The sequence below is a fragment of the Porites lutea genome, chromosome 4 (assembly GCF_958299795.1).
Source record: "Porites lutea chromosome 4, jaPorLute2.1, whole genome shotgun sequence".
NCBI lineage: Eukaryota > Metazoa > Cnidaria > Anthozoa > Scleractinia > Poritidae > Porites > Porites lutea.
Genome location: NC_133204.1, coordinates 2,068,474 through 2,087,500, shown reverse-complemented (window position 1 = coordinate 2,087,500; position 19,027 = coordinate 2,068,474). Strand labels below are relative to the sequence as shown.

At 39.8% G+C, this 19,027-nt stretch overlaps 1 protein-coding gene across 1 annotated transcript in view; it reads right to left on the bottom strand.

Annotated features, from left to right (window-relative positions):
* LOC140935219 (aminopeptidase A-like) overlaps positions 1–13,184 on the bottom strand; it is a 46,478-nt gene extending 33,294 nt beyond the window's left edge. Inside the window, exons 1-6 of the mRNA XM_073384760.1 lie at positions 12,517–13,184; positions 9,979–10,126; positions 7,986–8,111; positions 3,432–3,552; positions 1,219–1,376; positions 28–276 (exon numbers count right to left, since the gene is read on the bottom strand). Coding sequence (XP_073240861.1) covers positions 28–276; positions 1,219–1,376; positions 3,432–3,552; positions 7,986–8,111; positions 9,979–10,126; positions 12,517–13,094 — 1,380 coding nt within the window. The 5' untranslated portion in view covers positions 13,095–13,184. The remainder of the gene's footprint in view (positions 1–27; positions 277–1,218; positions 1,377–3,431; positions 3,553–7,985; positions 8,112–9,978; positions 10,127–12,516) is intronic.
* Positions 13,185–19,027: the final 5,843 nt, after the last annotated feature.

Genomic DNA, 19,027 nt, shown 5'->3' with positions numbered 1-19,027 from the left:
AAGAAAATTATCATGTTTCGTTCAAACCTTTGCGTATGATAATGTGTCGAGGATGTCAGCGATGTTTTTGGGATCTTGGAGCGCCACTGATACCGGATGTGAAAAACTTGACTGATCGTAGTTGAAAGCTGAGTAAAGTTTGTCATGGACAAACTGGTCCATCATACTCCAGGTTGGCTCAATAAAACTCAATCCGATATCCTCCATATAAGTAGCAAAGCCCTCGCTAAGCCAAATATCGTTCCACCATTTCACTGTAACGAGATTTCCAAACCACTGAAAGATGAAATAACAAATACAGTCAAACAAGTCAAGTTATACCTGGATGTTGGAAATGAGTACATTATTTTGTGTAATTTGGTGCACGTATCATGAGTGGTTTTGAAGTTACAGAGGGGGAGAGGTGAAGCCGCCCCCGGTCGCAGGCAGCAAAAAAAGTCCCGTCTGAATAGGGTTAAGAATTTTGAATGTATAGCTAAGAAACAAAAAATAATTTCAACTGAGTAGAAAATTAGGTCTGGACTTATCGCATAACTTTTTTAAAATAACAAATAATTGCCCACCTTCAACCTTAAAGTCCCTTTGAACAGAGTATCATGTGGTATTGAATTAACAAACCATGTTATATGTTGGGAGTCTGGCAAGAAGGTATTTTGAATCCCTTATTTCCAACTGTCTGGCCGTAAATAAATAAAGTTACTGACGTCTCGCCTTTCACGTGTTCGATCTTGAGAGACTTGCCCTTTTTTGTTCAAGTATGGGCCGATCTCCCCTTTTATACAAATGGCATTTATTTTAAGATCTGTATCGATCATTAAAATGACAGGTGCTGCCAAAGTCCTTCACATGGCCAATTTATTTGCAATGAGTTGCTTCCTGATCCTAATTTTACTTTGTAATAAAACCTACAAAATATTATCTTATTGAGAACGATGTATAGTCAAGCAACAAAAAACGAAAAAAAACAATCCCTCGTTTCGGGGTCTTTAGGACGCCATTATCAACAAATTTAAACTCAAAACAAAACAAATTTAAATGGCGATAAATTTTTTTTTTTTTCAAAAATAATGTTGGTACTGATAATCTCTGGGTCATAAATTAAGTCATATTGTTGCATCTTATTTATCAAAGGGTACAAATAATAGGAGATTGAGCTTGGTAGTGAATGAGGTAGAAGTGGTGATAGATCAGTCTATAATTTCCCATATCGACCCATACCTGGTGTGATAATTCGTGTGTAACTGTCCTAGACACAATTTGTTCTGCAGAATCCGTTGACACATCAGGATCAAATAGAAGCGCTGAAGTAACAACTGCGACCAAACCCCAGTTTTCCAACCCACCCCCTAAAAGGTCCGCAGGATAGGCAACCAGACCTGAAAAATGACGGGATTATTTCCCACGGTGAGTGACTGAGTCGAGTTCAACAGTGGTCTTTATGTTTCTCATAGCTAATGATAAGAAATATGTGTCAGACTCAAGGTGAAAGGTATTCTATTTCCTACTTCTTTCATTGTTCATTGCATACAACGAATTGTTCCACTTCCGGTTCACTGATTCATAATTTTCGCTCCAAGAATCATTGAATTGAAACTGGAACAATTCTAATTTGCAATGATGCCTTGAGTGTCCTGTCAATATAAAGGCGTTACATGATTATGTTTAGCAGAAATTACCAACGGTATGATTAAAATCGTAACACACCTATTGCTTTATTCTAATTACGCTATTTTTTGGTATTCTGTGGCCAGAGTATTGCCTAGTTCCTAGGCCTTGCTATTCCGGGCGGTCAGTGCGTTTGGGGTCACGTGGTCCGAGCGAAGTAGTGAGATACGTCACCTAAATGCATTGACCATGGATCCCTGGGAAAACGTCGTACAGGGACAAGAGTAAACAGTTTCAGATTATTTTTCCATGATATCGATTGTAAACTGACCAATAAAGACCCAGATCACTAGGACTCCCTTGTAGTCCTTTCACCACAACTATTAATTGACCCAATAAAAGGGTTTGTAATTAGCAAATTGCGTATCCCAAGTCATCGTTTTTCATATTTACTGCCCAGCATCTTCTCGTGGCTTTCCAGGAGAATTATGCTTGCAATTTTTAACCTCTACTATACCCTACTAATAGGAATCAACACGACAGGATATTCATGGCTGGCCACCAATAAAGTTACTGACGCAATCATGTCAGGCCTTTTTCACCCTCCCACGCAGACGTTTTGAGCATTTCGAACACCGGCGTTAATTCTTTCTCCGAAAGAACGGGTGACAAAGCCCTAGCGCTAGCTGCGTGGGAGGCTCTATTTCCTCCCATGTCGCGTGAACTTACGAAACAAGTGTTTTTAGTACTGTATAGCACACAGCACTTTTAGGGAACTGAAAGCATAGCTATCTAAGTCTAAATTTAGTTTGCACAATCCAATTTTGGGAGATATCATGAAACGCGCGACACGGTTAAGGATACGCGAAAGCGAGGTGCAGGGCTCGCTTCAGTCGACATCGAGATGGAGAGGTTACTAGCATGCAAACTAAACCTATTTGAAATATCTTAGGTATTAAATAAAGAGCAAAACTTAATACTATGCGCGTACAAATACTTTTTGGAGTCGTCAACCCTTTTATTAGGATTACGCCCTGTTGTTGCCGCGAGAGCGAGCGTGAAGCGAGCGAACAAGGCAGCAAACGACAAAAAGTTTTGATTTCTACCCACGATGCATCTGGATTTTTTTTAACCACAATGCAACGGATTTTTAACACGATTCTTTGCGCGCCAATTGCCTTTATATACCGTAAAATTTCGAAAACAAGCCCCTCCAAATATAAGCCCCCCAAACTCGTAACGCAAATACCCTCTGTTAAATCGCCCCTCCAAATATAAGCCCCCCGGGGGCTTGTACTTGGAAACTGCCCTCAAATACAAAGTAAAACAAAGAAAAAAAGGAAAATTTACTTCCAACTATAAGGCTAGCCCAATCGATTTTGAAACGCAAATATCCCTCCGAATAAAAGCCCCTCCAAAAATAAGCCCCTCAAAAAGGGCCTTTGAAAAATATAAGCCCCGGGGCTTATTTTCGGAATTTTACGGTACCTTGTTAGGCATTGTGGTGTATGACGTCATACCACGTGCACTTGCATCACCCTCTTGCAGTGGTTGTCACATGCTTTTGTGTATTTCGTTGGCAGAATAAAAGGTCTGTTGAATTTTTGAAGCACGATCTGTTCTTACCCCGGCCTTACGGAACGACGAAATACGTTACAGGTATAAGTCTTGTTAGAATACAGGATTTTCAATCAACTTGTTTGTTGACATCAAGGCAGCACTCTTTAACCTATTAGGTACACTAGCAGCTAAATTTAGTATTCTGAAACTAGCGAGGAGCAGACACTGATTGCTGATATAATTGAACGCCGACGTCAGTTGGTTACCTTCCTTTGGAAGAGGAAACGGTATCTTGAAGAATTTCTCATAATTTGAAAGAGTCTTTGCAGCGATGTCCAACGCGTAAGTACCCTGTGAGATCTGCGACGGAGGAGCCCACAAACGGACCTGTGTGGATAACAGAAAATAATCAGTTATCTTTTGTCTTTCCCATGTGAGGCAAAATTAACTCTATTATATTCAGTAAGACCAGGCTTCTTTTATGGTTCCTGCGTCCGGGGAAAGCTTCGGGGGACCTTCTCTTTAATTTCAAAACTGCTTACGATACCGCCACCAAAATTACACCTTCAGAATAATGTACCACGAACGAAACACCGAAAGAGCTATTTTTTAAAAAATATTTTTTAAAGTGAAAAATTGTTAGGGCACCTTGCGAGCAGAGACTCCATTTGTCTTCTTCTTCTTCTGAAGGAGGGGAGAAGGAGGCTCTGCCTGAATCACGTCAAACCTTCGAGGCCGCCGCAGACGAAACTTGGCGGACTAGTCAATCTTGCTTTCTCTCATCAAACTTGTTTCTTCAAGTCAAGCATCTGTTTATTGATAAACCGATGGTCATAACCGATCCCTCTGTAGCAAGCGCACGGCTGTTAGGCCTGCGTCGAAACTATATCCTTGCAAAAAGCCCTGCATGCTCAACAAAGATCTTACTCAATTTATGCAGCGTCTTTTTCTAGCACGCCAAAATCGAGCTGGCGAAAGAAGGGCTCTGCTGGCAGGGTGTTTTAATGGGTGAAAGGCCGTATATCATCTGCCTGCCAACCCTCACCCATTTTAATATGGGTGAGTCTCACGTTAGTCTGAAATGTCATCCTTCAGGAGCCCATGGGCTCCTGCATCCGTCTCTTTGCCCCACCCAACTACGGACTGCAAGCGTCTCTCTCTCTCTCGCCTTGCCACCTATTGATGGGTTGGGGCGATGAGACGGGTGATATTTCAGACTAGTCTCACGCCTGCAGACTAAAGACATCGATCTCACGCATCAAGGACAATTTCTCACGGCTGATTCACAAATCCGGACGAATTGTTCTTTAACACATGGCTAATAACATAAAATATATTGAATATTCCCGAAAATATTCCAAAAAGGCCCTTAACTTTATCTAAACACGCAAAAATGTCGCCATTGAAAGGGCTCAGAAGTACTCAAAGCTAGGTCGTTGGAACATCTTCGGACATTTTCGACGACGTTTGAAAGTCTTCGGAAAATTCCGGTCATGACAAGACGAAAACCCCATACATTTGTCTCAGAAAAAGGTGGCAGGTATAAGATCTTCACTGACCTGAAAGCTTTGAAAACCTTAACATATTGCTCCAGTGAGGAGAACTCTTTCATTGTTTTACATTTTAAAAATTGTAAGTCAAGTGGGTTGTGATACTCGTTGATAAAGCTTCTTTGCGCGGACCAAATCTTAATCTTAACCAAATCTTAACCTCGAAGCACCCGTGGTACTCCCCACCCAGGTAAGAAGTACCGCAGGCGCATCGAAACACCCACAGCTGGAGACTGGGCCGAGGTTTGCTCCTGATAACAGCCAACCCTATTCGTCAGATTGATTGGTGAAAAGTTTCTCGAAGCAGTTGTTAAAACTGGTCAACATTAGAGTGCTTCTTTTTAAGCCGTGAAACAGGGTAACAATTAGTGCCAAACAGTTACATTAAGTACATAAAACAAAACAATGAGATTAAAGCGGAATACTGCATATTAGTCAAGTCATAGTCTTCCTCGCAGCCGTTTTTGGATGTCACGGTGACATTCAAAAAACGACTAATCAAGTCAGGGATTAAGTAAAATCACTCTAGCCGCATGTGCTATTTTACTGACGCATAAGGAGCAGAAGAGTTTAGTTTGTACGAAGCAATAAATAAAATATAAAAAAGAGTCTAAGGGAAATCATTATTGACGATAGTGCCCTTTGTTTTCCTTCTGCGGGTTCTTCCCCACTCCCCCCCCCCCCCCCCCATATTGGCCTAAACAGGGGGGTCCGCCTAAAAGGAGTATCTTTTTCAGGCTTAATGTATATAAAATGGTGGGGATTTCACTAGTTGAAGAAAAACAATGGAATGGTGGCGAATCTCTCCTTTCGTCTGTAAAAGGGCCCTAAAGTTAAGGGCATACAGATCCATTTTACGGCTGTGAAAGAATTGAGAAAACATTGTGGTTTTGTGCCTTTTATTGGTGTTTAAAAGAGAGTGCATTTACAGCAGTTAAATGGGATGCAAAGGTCTAAACTTGGTATATTTAACAATTATTCCTCGAGCCCGAGTGGGCTCTGAGTCAATAGCCCATGAATGAGGCCGAAGGCGGAATGAGCTATTGACTCAGAGGTCATGAGGGCGAGAGGAATAATTGTTTTAGTAAAATCAAACTAGTTGAATGGTCAAAAATATCGAGACTAAAAAAAGTTTAGCTAGTTAAAGCTAGCCTTTAATCCTTTTTTGCCGCCAAAAAGCCCGCGCTTTTCGCTACTAGTGGGCTATAACATATAGCCAGGCTCCTGATGTAGCCTAGTAGTAGCTCAACCAATCAGAACGTAGCATTGATAATAGACCACAAGCAAGAGAGAATGAGCTAAGAGAGCGAATCCCTGTGCCCCACGATAATTTTTTAAAATCTATTTAAAGTTCTCGCGCGTGCTGCGAAGGTTATTTTTGTCTGTTGTTTCCGTGACCCGCACGGTCTACTTTCACGTGAACGTGACATGTTTCGCCGCAAACATTTGCAGTTTGACAGCCATTATAGTTATTAGCGCCAGGAGCTGATACTAATCGGCTACTGTTGTTCACATGTTTTTGATCAGCGCTCTCCGCTCATGATTTAGGAATGAATTTCATTTACAATGGGATTGCAGTATTGGAGTCAACATTTCACTTTGAGATTAAAGATTGAGATTTTCTAACGGCTGGTAGCCTCATTTAAAGTAACGAATATTGAATTCTGACACACTGTGAAAGCCAGAGGAAAAGGTTATCACGCGCGAAACACGAAACCTTCAATGAGTGGCTGGCTTCAACTGTTTAAGCAAATGTGCGAGATATTTTTTCTCTTTTTCCAGGAATATTTTTCGTTCAGAAACAGTACATTTGCTTTTAAGAATTATTCTTGAAAGTTTCTTCTGAACGTCTAATACTTGCGATGAATATTTTGCTTTGCAAACACAAATCAGGTCAGATGCTTCAAGCTGTTAAAAAGTCGCTAATTATAAACTGGATGCCGGAGAGTTTTGATGCGCGGTTTCCGGTTTCGGTCAATTTTTTTGTAGTGAGCGGTGTACCCAAATTTGTCTAGCGTCCTCTCAAAATTCAAATGTTTTGGCGGCCAAACATTCATGTTTGAACCCACTTTGAACTTATTTTCTCGTTACGTGTCCACGGTTGAATCCAAACGACGGTATCACAGCTCGCGGGCGAGCGTGGATGTCGCCGGAAGAGACAGTTGTCGTTTTTTGTGATAAGCAGTTTTCGCAGAGTCGGAACCTGCTTTTTTTGCGGCGAACTCCCACAAACCTGGACCGCTTTGCTCTTCGTCAGCTAGTCTGGCCAGATTATTCCACGTATAAATCTTTTGACTCGTCGCCGAAAGTAATACCAAGTTTGCACGTCACATCGCTTGCTGTGCGTGATCGGCAGTGAAATGAATTACCCGCCAAGTTTAACTCTAACCGACCAATAAGGTGGCGTCCTTAAAATAACCACGCAGTATGACACAGAGCCAAGAATAGATTGAAAATAATTTTCATTGGAAGAGGGTCATGTATGGGGATTCGCCCTCTTAGATCATTCTCTCTTGACCACAAGTTGGATTTTACTAAGAAAAGGGCTACCATTTGTCAATAGAGGGTATACGAAAGGGGTGCCTGTTCTGTTAAAAACGGTGTATAAAAGGGTAAGGGTTTGGACCTTGTGGCAGAGCCTTCCCATAAAAAAAAAAGTTTCTTGAGTATCCTCCGGGTAAAAAACACACTATACTAGCTAGCTAAACGTCAAAAGGTTCCACTCGAGACAACAATATCGGTGGTGGTGATGATATAATGGATCTCTCATTTGTAGAGTTGCTTCTTCCCCAACTGGCCAAGTTCGGAGCAGGGTTTCTTTCCTGTATGTTCAGGTATATTTCCATGCACTTTTTCATTTTCCTCGTTTGATTTCCTAGTCGTTGAATTGCAAGCAAGTTACCTATGACTCTCAGCGAATGCTAAAGCTTTGTCAACTATCAATTTTGTGAGTTTCTTGGTTCGAAAAGAAAATCATCAGCTGTTTCGGTGTTTCATTTCGCTGTTTCGGTGTTTCAGTGTTTCGTTTCGCTATTTCGTGGTTTAGTAATGTCCAATAAGAAGCAAAAACCATGGCCTAACGGAAATACAATAATTTTACTTCCTTGATTAATCAAAGGAGAAAACTTGGCAGACATTTGCGTTTGAGATCGCACAACTTTCTATTCCCGAGAAAGTCTCCGACAATAGCTATATCACCTAATTCTTTCAATATCGTACGTGTTTCTCTTAATTCTCTTTTAAGCTCAAGTTATGATTCGAGCCGCATACCTTGATGCCACTACTTGTGTTAGTTTCTATGGACTTGAAGTGGCTCACAACAAACGCCACCAAATAAGTACTCATCTTCACTGACTCTTTAAAATGATCAGCGTATAAATCTTCTCCAATTTTAACCTGGAATGGAGAGATAATACACAAGTTGTTAAGTTACAATGTTAAATGTTGGATTTTTGTTCACAAGATTTCATTAAATACCACTTATTAACCGAAAGTGAGGTCATTACAGGGAAATCTCAGACTGAGGCCTTAATGTTTCATGGCCGGTCAAAGTCTTAGATTTCTCTGTAATAGCCGAACGGACGAGGTGAATAAGGTATTTAGTAGTATACATGGCCTGTTAGTGCCACAGTACACCGGATAGGGTTATTTTTAGACGTCAATTTCAGACTGTTTTGGCATCAAACGAGTTATGCAGAGAACGCCAGGTTTCAAGTGAGTCGATTCCGTGGATTTAGTTCGCGGAATGACGGCTTAGTGAAGATATTGAGATGTTTGCGAGATGTTTAATTTGACTATGCTAATGTCCTCTTTTATTTCTTTAGTATTTTGCTCTAATAAAAGGTGGTTTTTTTTTTTTTTTTTTACTTTAATAACATGACCCGTTAATACGGACACTTTCTATGTCTACTTCAGAGTCCGTATTAGCGAGGTTTGATTAGCTTCCTCCTCAATTTTAATGCCCTCTCACCACTAGCACCACTACATAGTTGCATTGGCTTCCATGAACCAATATCACAGTTCTAACCTCTCCACCGCCACCGCTACCATCCCCTTTATCATATTTCCATTGTTTTACTCCACCACCACCATTACTTTGCTTAGTTCTACCGATTGCCTCAAGCAGAAGCACCATCATTAATAACCGTAGCGACAGAGGGTGGATTAGAAAGAACTGCGCATAACCAGCCAAAATCAAATATTTCTCACAAAGCCAAATAACAGCCCAAGCTATAACTTAAGATCTAAATCAGGTTTAGTTTTATACCAAAGTCAGGAACGCAAAGACGTCATACTAACTCGTTTATGGCAAGAGCTGCAAGACTTACTCCTCCTTTTATGATCTGTATATTTTTAACCCAACTAGTGGTCTATTATCGATGCTGCCTTCTGATTGGTTGAGATACAACTAGGCTATGTGTTATAGCCCACTAGTAGCGAAAAGCGCCGGCTTTGGAAACAAAACAGTGGCGGCTGAATCGCGTTTTGCTAGCTCAAGTTGTTTTGTCTGGGTATTTTTAACCAACACGTTGGATTTTACTAAAACAATTATTCCTCTCGTCCTCGTGGCCTCCGAGTCAATAGCCCGTTCGGCCTTCGGCCTCATGGGCTATTGACTCAGAGTCCCTTCGGGCTCGATCAATAATAATTGTTAATTAACTTTATTATTATTGTAAATCCAAAGTATATATGTTATTTTTAAAGATGGATAAATAAGGATTATTATTATTAACATTCGAGTTCCTTAGCTGATATCCCTCTGCCATCTCCACATTTCTATTTTTGTCTCCACCACCTTGTTGCAAAACATTACCACCACCACATTTAGAGTTCTATGGGGGTTGTGGTGGTGGAAGTGGTGGTGGTGATGGTGTTAGTAGTGGTGGTGGTGATTCAGAAAGGCATTAAAACTGAGTAGGGGAATAAATTTAATTTTGCCTAGTCCAGCTACGGAAAGCTATACATTGATTCCCATTAATTTTCGTCTGGCTACGGCACGGAGTTTTAGAACGATGATGCCGAAATTTAGAAGATATATCTGGACGATTTTTTGAAAACCAATCCAATGAAATTTGTAGTCATTTGAGTGAAAAAGCGTCAAAAGGCAATAGCTACTTGGAGATAAAACTGTTCGACACAAAAGGTCCATTGGGCGATAACGTTATCAACAATCTGGCTAGAAATATATATTCAATTTTACCTTAAAAGAAGTTTACTGTTAATCTTTCCTATGAGATACGTATACATGTAGGTGAGTACTCACCGTTTTATATTTAGGCATATTAGAAAGAGCGTTGTATTGCCCCTCTCTTATAATGGTCACTGTAAACGTAGCCTTCATCGCAGGCTCGTCAAAGCAGGGGAAAGCCCGTCGGGCAAAAATGGGCTCAAAAACCGAGACAGCAAGGTATCTGAAATAAAATAACTCCGTTTCAATTGATCAAGTAATTTAGAACACCTTTAACAGAAGCTGCAAAAATAAAGAAAAATTATTTATGGAAACACCCAACGCCTCAGTTCTGGGCTACTGGGTAGTAATTAACAATGTCCTTTTTTCAGCTGAGATGGCCGAAACGGGATTAATGACTGGGCATGGCACAGGAAGGCCAGTAAATGTGATACGCGACGGGTAACCAGTGCAGGGCTCTTAGCACTGGTGTAATGTGACAGAATTTGCTTTCTTCGAACACGAGACGTGCAGGAGAGTTCTGAACTCCTTGAAGTTTCTGAATTTGATACGCCGGCAACCCTTAAAGTAGGCTAGCTATTGCAATAGTCAGTGCGGCTAGAAATAAAAACGTCTGACCGAAAACAATGACTGGTTTCTGTCGCAGTATTAAAGCAGGTTTAATGCAGGAAAGTTCATTCTTTTGAGTTTGTGCTTTTATGGTGCCTCAAGAAGACTAGTTATTGAGCGGGAGAGGAAAAAACGCGGAGCCCTGATCCATGAAGTACCCTATAGAGGTAACCCTAAAAACATTTAATGGTTAGATAACATACTTTTCATAATTATTGATGACAACATGATCAACGTTTTTAATTTCAATACGTGATTGCACTGGCAAAAATTAACTGAACCAGTTAATGAGCTTATACAACTACACGAGAAGATGACCTTTCAATCAGTGGCACAGGCGGTTTGAAAGACAAAAATCAGGCCTTGTCATTTCTCTCATGTATTCAACAGGCTCAAAACGCCGCACCATCACATCTCTATCATAGCGCAATAAGCACATACCGACGATACCGACAGGATTCAGGATTGTTTGTCAGATGAACCTATTAGACATAGTAGTATGGTTCCATTGAGTCTTCAGTAGCATATTGGTTACAGTATCTGGACTCAGTAGTTACAGTTCGACTTCTTCTGGGAATACTCCGATTTTTTCTTCCAAGCCGGTTTGTGTGACTGACTGATTGAAAAATCAACTTTTCGATCATTATTGTGGTCATAAGCCGTTAAGTCACTTTGTAAACTTGTTCTTCTCGTTAACCACTTGATTGTAATTTTTAGCCTTTAATTTTGAACTAATGTGTATTTGTTTTACTGTTTCTAATGTAATACATATGTGCTCACATAAAAAATAAATAAATTTAGTATATACTAAAACAGTGGATAGTGTTTTTCGCGCGCTCTGATTGGCCACTAAATCAGTGAACATCCTGCACTATTCACCGATTCAACTCCGGTTCCAGTCCGAGCGAGCTACTCCAAGCTCGCGTAAGTTGCGACCAAAATGCCTTACCCGTTTGCTGCTGTAACAAACAACGAAATTTCGCAATTAATCAAGCAAGCTGTTCCCGAAATACACGAAGAAGATGAATTTTCGGTTTTTAAGTTTTAACAGGTAAAGCTTTTTGTCTTTTTGACTTGAATTTATCGATAAAACCGGTGAAAAAGTTTTTTGTTTACAAATGCAAATTAAGCTGAAGTCTTGTGTTACTTTATTTAGTTGGCTTGTTCATAAATAAGCTTAAAACTAAATTTAATAATCTTTTTTACAGAATGACTTTAAATACAAAAAAATTCACAACTCCTTTTGAAGAAATTTCCTCGCAAGAGCTAAACAAATGCCTTCAAAAGTTTTATTTGTCGGCAAGAAAAAGCGACGACCCGGGGGCCGTTCGGCTATTGTGCGCCAAAATTGTAATCGTTGGCAACAGTAAATGAGTTAAAAACTCACCATTTTGGCGCTCAATTATCTCACTGTTTTAGTTATACTAAAACAATTATTCACCTCAGTGTCGGTGGCTAGTGGTGGATGCTCAGCCTCATTCATTAATTGTTAAATAATAAACATGCATTATCAAACGCAGAAAAGAAAGGACCAAATAACTGTTGGTAGTTTACTGCTGTATTGACTTAAAAAATGAAAGCGGAAAAATGTTTTTTAAAGAAGCTTGGTTGATGTTTTATTAAGAACCAATTATGATGTATGAGTAGCTTTGTGACAATTAGTCTTGTTACGGCTTCTGATTATGATCAGCGATCACTAAGGATTTTATCTTAGCTAAGGTAAGCCATTGGTATATTGTATTTGTCCGTCTTCTTAGGCTGCATCAGTGAATTTGGCTACCTCTTCCTTTAGCCTCTATCTGCCTGGAGTGTTTTTTTTTTGTTGTTGTTCTTTTGTTTTGTTTTTTCATTTTTCATATCATTTGTCATAGGTTTTTCATCCCACGAACAGATGTAAAATTCAATAATGGTGAGGGCATAAGTATCTCAATGATACGCTTCACGAGAACGGGATTCCACTGTAGTGAGATAAATCAAACACTTTACTAACGACGCTTCACTCACCTTTTTTTGCCATTTTCTGCAGTGGAGGAGCTTCTATAAAACCCATACGGAGTATCCTTTAGGGGATAATTGAATTCAATGTGAATCATGTAAGTTTGTCCTGGGATAAGTTCCTCGTTTACTTTAATAAGAAACATTTCAAGAGTCTTATCACTCATCGTTCCTACGACGTTCAATTCTCTATCTTGCTGTCCTTTCTTTAACCTTTTAATTAGTTCTTCATCTCGCACATCATCAGAAACATCTACATCTTGTTGTCTTTTCTCAAAGACTGCTGTATTCGTGACATTCATGTCTCTGAGATGAAGAATAATATTAGCTGTTTGCTTTGCACACTTCACTGTTATACCAACTGTTCCCTTTACATAGAATAATTTTAAGTCCGTGTCCAATCTGATGTTGTAATTCAAAGGAAATAAAGTCTGCGGAAGTCTTATGCTTTCCCATGGAAATTTTCTTTCCTCCTTGATGATGATATCGAGGCGATCAATCCTGTCCTCTCCCCCGGTCACTAAACTTCCCATTAAAAGAAAGTAAAGAAGGAAGCGTAGTAACTGACGAAGGCCCGTAGCATACATATCAAACGACGGAGCAACGAACCGTGTTCATCAAAACCTTGAGTGTAAATGAATAATTCCCAAGCTCCACGTGTTACAAAAACTGGAGCATTGGATGATAGTTCAGTGCTAGAGTTTTAATTGGCTTAGCAACCATACTACAGTGGACCCCCTTAATACGGTCACCAATAGGCCAAAAAAAATGTTGCCCAGTCTAAAAATTTATTTTCCTTGCGGTGAAGTCAACGCATAATGGTCACGTCTGGTTTCACTTATTGAACCAAGAACAACTAGCTATGGTCTAACGATTGAGAATTACTATTTTTCTTTCTTTCTTTTCTTTGTTGTTGTTGTTGTTGTTTTTTTTTTTTTGAATGCGCTGCCTAACTTTCTTTCCACTAGCAATTTTGTAGAGTTTATTTAAGAGGGTCAGGCTTATTTTTATTTGCTTTCATGTAAGTTTTTCCTTCTGTAAGGTTGAATGACCATCTAGTGATATACAGATATATTTGTACAAACTAGTTTCTTCAAGTGTAAACATGTGTTATTTCACAAGTAATATGATCGTCCGAGAGAACGTAGTCCTGAACAGCACTGTTGTTGTTGACAATGACTGACGTTTCGACAACCTGTGCGGTAGTCATCTTCAGAGTCAAAGTGAGTTGTATCAGGTCAGTTCCTGATGGTATTATACTCTGGCAAGAGCCATAATAGGACAGAGAGGGAGTCTCCCAGCCACGCCTTTAGGATATCTTAATTTCAAAAACTATGCGGACTATGCGGAAACAGTTTCCGGTAAACTGGTTGACTTCCGGAAGATCCAGCCCGCCAAAGCGAGGCGGGGTCAACAAATGAAAAAAATGGCTGCCTAAGTGGAGGGTGTGTACTTGATAAATTGTCCTCCTTCAACGAAGAACCTACCATAGAAACTGGTTAAAACTTCTACACAAACGGATCCTTTACAAGAAACGGTAGAAATACAGTTAAAGCGACCGCGTGGACCATTGTTTTTGTTGGAACAGCTTGAAAGAGGACAAGTAGCATTGCGGCCGGGATAAGCGTTGAACACAAAATGCCGACCGTACAAGCGACCCTGTGGACGTATTTTCTGTTGAAAGAGGAAGGAAAAAAACGTATAAAGGTTTCGAGTATTTTTCTCAAGGACATGACCAGGAATCATGTGGAAAACATCTTTTCCTGCTTTGACTGATATTTTGTACCGTGCTTCACATTGGACAATTAACAATTAAGCGCTCTAATATTCTTGAACACGAGGTGAATAGAAGCGGAATATTCGCGGCGAGGTTAATATTCCTAAAGCCACTATTCACCAAGATTAAAAATCAGTAAGGAGACCATTTAAGTTCAATTTAATTGACAGTTTTGACGGATCAATTCATGTGTGAAAATCGGTATGTGCAAAAGCTTGATCTTTACAGAATTTTCAAACATTGCAAATCAAATCGCAGTTAAAAAATCCTTTCGCAAACAATGATCTAATGGGTTATGTGGAATCGCCAGAACTTTAAATTCTGCTTCCCAGCCTGTGAAGAAAAGAAGAGCTTTGTTTTCATCTGTCGACTCGCCAAGTCAGGGAAAAAGGTTTCTTGTTCAGCTTGTGTTGTTCTTAATAAGTGCAGACAATGGTGACCCGGTTGCTCGAGGTAAGGCGCCGTTTTTCTGTAGTTTTCTTGACGTTGAATTTGAAATCTCGAAATTTCGTAGAGATTTGCTTTTATATTTTTTGTCATTAGTTGAATTTGATTTCTGGGGAAAATTATTCGCCTTTGAAGGAAACGTTGAGTTTACAAAACCACCTCTTCTATTCAATTTAAAAAAAATTCAATTTTCTACATTGTATGGTGAAACCAGTATTATACAGACCTCATATTAAGCAGACACCCTGTATTCAGCAGTAGAATAGCTCAAAATGTGGCAAAACGTTTCTTTCCATAATTTGAGAAAAACAAACCCTGTATTTAGTAGATATCTCTAATAAGCAGAAAGCAGAAAAGTTTGTGGCGATGTCCGCCTAATTCTAATTACACAGGGTTTTTTTATTATTTATAACAACCTTATATGCATTGAAATAGATGATAAAAAGAAGGATGAGTGAGGGTGTAAAGAGAGAAGAACTGAGTCCTTATGCCAGGCTGGCTCCCTCCCTGAAGATGTAATATCAAATACAACATGTAAAGGTTTCATAAAACTGGTACATCATTTTTATGTTGAATGTCTTTTAGACTGTGAGCAGTCTCTCTTCAGCCCGAAATTCTGTAAGCGAGAGTATTTGAGCAGCGAAGTCATTTATGGTAGTCTGTAGAATACGTGATAGCACATGTCGCTGAGTACCAGTCGATTTGATGTTTCCTCTGTAAATGGTGCTCACCAATGTGATTGTTGACGTCACCATTTCTCTTCGCTCGTTTGTGTTCGGTCAGTCGCGTGCTAAGGTTTCTGCCGGTTTTATCAATTTAAGTAGCCTGCTGGCAGTCGCAGCATTTGATCTTGTATACTGCTCCCTGTCAGTCCTCCGGTTTGTCTTTGTCCTTGACATTAGTAAATTAGTCGTCGTAAAGTGGTTATCGGTTTGTTTATAACAAGTATATTGCAAGGTTGAAATATACGTGCAATAATTTCAGAGATTCCTGTGATGTACTTTTATAGTCGTTGTCGTAACAGGGCCAGATCAGGGTTGACGTTGGTCGAGTGTTGGAATGAGTTTTACTGTGAGTGTTCCATCTAACAAAGTCCGTGTTTGTAGTTATTTTTACTAAAAACGTTGTTTAGGTAGTTAATCTTATGAAATGACTCCTGGGTTCAAACATTTCACAATAATGTGTTATTGTAATGTATTTAATGCGTTTTATGTATTTTTCCTTGACGTTACTAGCTTCTGCAAGGAAATCTAAAATTCGAGAGTAAATAAAGTTTATGATGTACATGTATGTATGGTGATTTGAGAGCAGAATTGTATCGCTAATGCATAAGAATAAAGCACTGTACTCTGTGGTGCTTAAAGTAATTGTAAGAAAAGCAAAAACAGTAGAGTTTGAAAAAATAAAACCAGATTCAAAAAAAATAAACCAGTTTCAAAAATGAAACTGATTTGAAAATTGAACCGCAACATAGACAAGCAGGAGGAACGGGAAAATGACCTATGAAAACAAAACAGAGAACATGGAGATGAAGTTACTGATAGCGCTTGGGTTCTAGTTAGGTAGTTTCGTTCCCATTGTTCATTTTCCCTTTCCCCGTGCTCTACCCTGCGAATACAGTCGTTTCTCCTTGCTCCTTGCCGTTAATGTCGTTTCGCCAGGAGAAACGTTTTCTAAACTCAGCGACAGAAATTCCATGCTGATGACGTCCGGAATCTGGTCAGGAGCTCTGATTGGTCGACGTAGTAGTTATATTGTTTTACCTCTTGCATATGAACGACAGACAAAAGACAAAAGGCCACAAAGGTCAAATTTCATAATAAAATTCTAACGTGACTCCAAGGATTTAAACTCCATTGTTTCGCAATTCCCAGAAGAGACTTAAGCACAAAGAGAACCAAACCAAATATAGAAAAAAAGACCAGAAAGCCTCGGAGTCATGGTAGATTGTGGGCTATTCCTGGAAGCTGGTAAAGTTGCTGGGTAACCAGTCCAGGATGAACTGTCATTCGATTGGTTAAAGATATCCAAGCGTATAACAACAGAGTCAAGTGAAAAAAATGAGCTTTATTATCATTGAGTGTCAATATATTTAACAGGATATTACTAATTGGGGACACTAGACGGGACCATTGTTTAATGTGTTTATCCGAGCCATGCCAAGGTTCAGCCGTTTACAGAGCAAAGGAAGTACATACGTTCATTTCTCAAATATTTTAAGACCCTGAGTATGGGTCCTCCATCGCTGGGAATCGAACCTACGACCTCTCGCTCTGCAGTTAGGCGCTCTTTCGACGTAGCTTACCTTGTTGCCGCTACCAATACAGCACCGTCAGTAATACCGGCTCCCTTAGTTACCGGTACCCTAGAATACCAGCAATTTCATTCATTCGTTCATTCAATTTCTTTTACTATTAGCTTGTTTGAGGGTAATGCTAGTAGTAGCTTTGTCTCCGGTTTCTTTTTTTCGGCAGAAGCTTGTAGCAAGATTTGCGTTTTTCTAGACCCGTTATTTTTATCAAACAATTGTCCGGCTCCTGTTAGGTATGAGATGATTAAAGCCAGCTGGACTTTACGCGCTTCGTTGGCTGTGTGCTGTTTCAAATCCAACGCGTACTTGTACAGGGTCTGAAAGGAATTAAATTCCTGGGATCGGGAATTTGCCGAAAGTACAGAATAATATTCGAGAAAAGTTAACGGGATACAGGATTTGACTGCTACCTGGGAAGCGGATTTTCGCCAAAATTTGAGCACGGGATGGGGAAAGGAAACGGTATTCGGGATAAATCGATGACAGAAGTTCGGGAGGCGGGAAACGCGTGAAAAAGGAGCGGGAATGCGTGTAGTATCGGCATCTCGCCTTTCAGATCCTTTGTTGAATATCTTCACCTTTTCTCCACCCTATTTTGTTAAGCAAATGATGCGCGAACGAAATGACACAGCGTCATGATCATCGTTGCTTTCTGAGAGCTCGGTCTAGAAAGAGAAAGTCGATTTTTAATTTTTTTTATCTCTATTACTCCAGAAGGAAAAATCCATGAAAGGAAGTGAAATACTCCCTAAAAAAACAACCAACCCGATCTGCAAGGGAGAGCTAAACTTCATTTGATATCATACTCAAAGCCCAATAGGTCTTTGCACTAATGACGTCACAAATTTCTGGTCCCTGTTGTGACTCAGACACTGAACCTGACCAGTATAGAGTTTTGTATGGGAAAGTCACGTTCGCCAACAGTTTCGATAATTTATGTCCTGAAAATAATCAACGTGTGCCAAGACAACGTTGGAAAAAAACTGTACAGATGAGTGATATTATTTCTCATGCGGTGTCATTACTGTGGGTAAAATTATGTTACAGCATTTTACTAAGAAATGTATACAGAGCAGGGCTTCAAAGCTGTTAATAAAACAGTGCATTTGGTTAAATTTATAGGCTAAGGTTACTCAACTTTTTGCCTGTGCTTATATTACGCTACTTAGTATCGTTCCTACGTACCTGGCCACACAACAACAGAACAAACTTATACAATTTCCGGTTTGTGCTAATGTTGGGGTACTTTTCAGCTTAGAAATTCTGCCACAGGCTAGCGAGAAGCACATTCAAGCCCGAATATCTCTTTTATTAGCGATTTCGGTTTTGGAGTATTACACAGTGTCATGTTTCTCTAACTAAGACAAAGCTAGGGATTCGATTTCAGTAGCCTTCTTTGATCAGGTCGCTTTATCTTCTGATTTTAACCGTTTGTTTGAGTTACCTAGACCAGGTTTTGCTCCCTATTGCAGTAATGCCTTTTATACATTAGAATAAAGCTCAAAAAGCATTTTAAAAACGCTCAGTGCGAATTTTATGAACAATTTTCATGTCGGAAACGAATATTGCTCATACAAAGCCTTTAAGTAGAATGCAAAGTTTGTCTGAGTCACGCAGGGGGTCTAAGGTGACAAAACCTATTTTTAGAAATACTGCAAAGCGCTATATCAGCATATCTTATCGCTATATCACTGGCAGCCCAAGCTAGATAGCCTCCTACGCAGGCCTTTTTAGGGGAGCTCGTATTTCGTCCCTCCCCACAAACGCCGTTTGTGGGGAGGGATGAAACACAAGCTCCCCTAAAAAGGCCTGCGTGGGAGGCTATAAGCTAGAGAGCTTCGTCATTGTTGCGCAACCTTCATAATATAAAGTTTAAATGAGGAATTAAATAATTGTTTCTCAAACCTACAAAATGAAAGAGACTTAAATTGAAAACGACCCTCATGATTCAAGCTGTGTGCTTCGTCTTGTGTGGTCCCGAGATG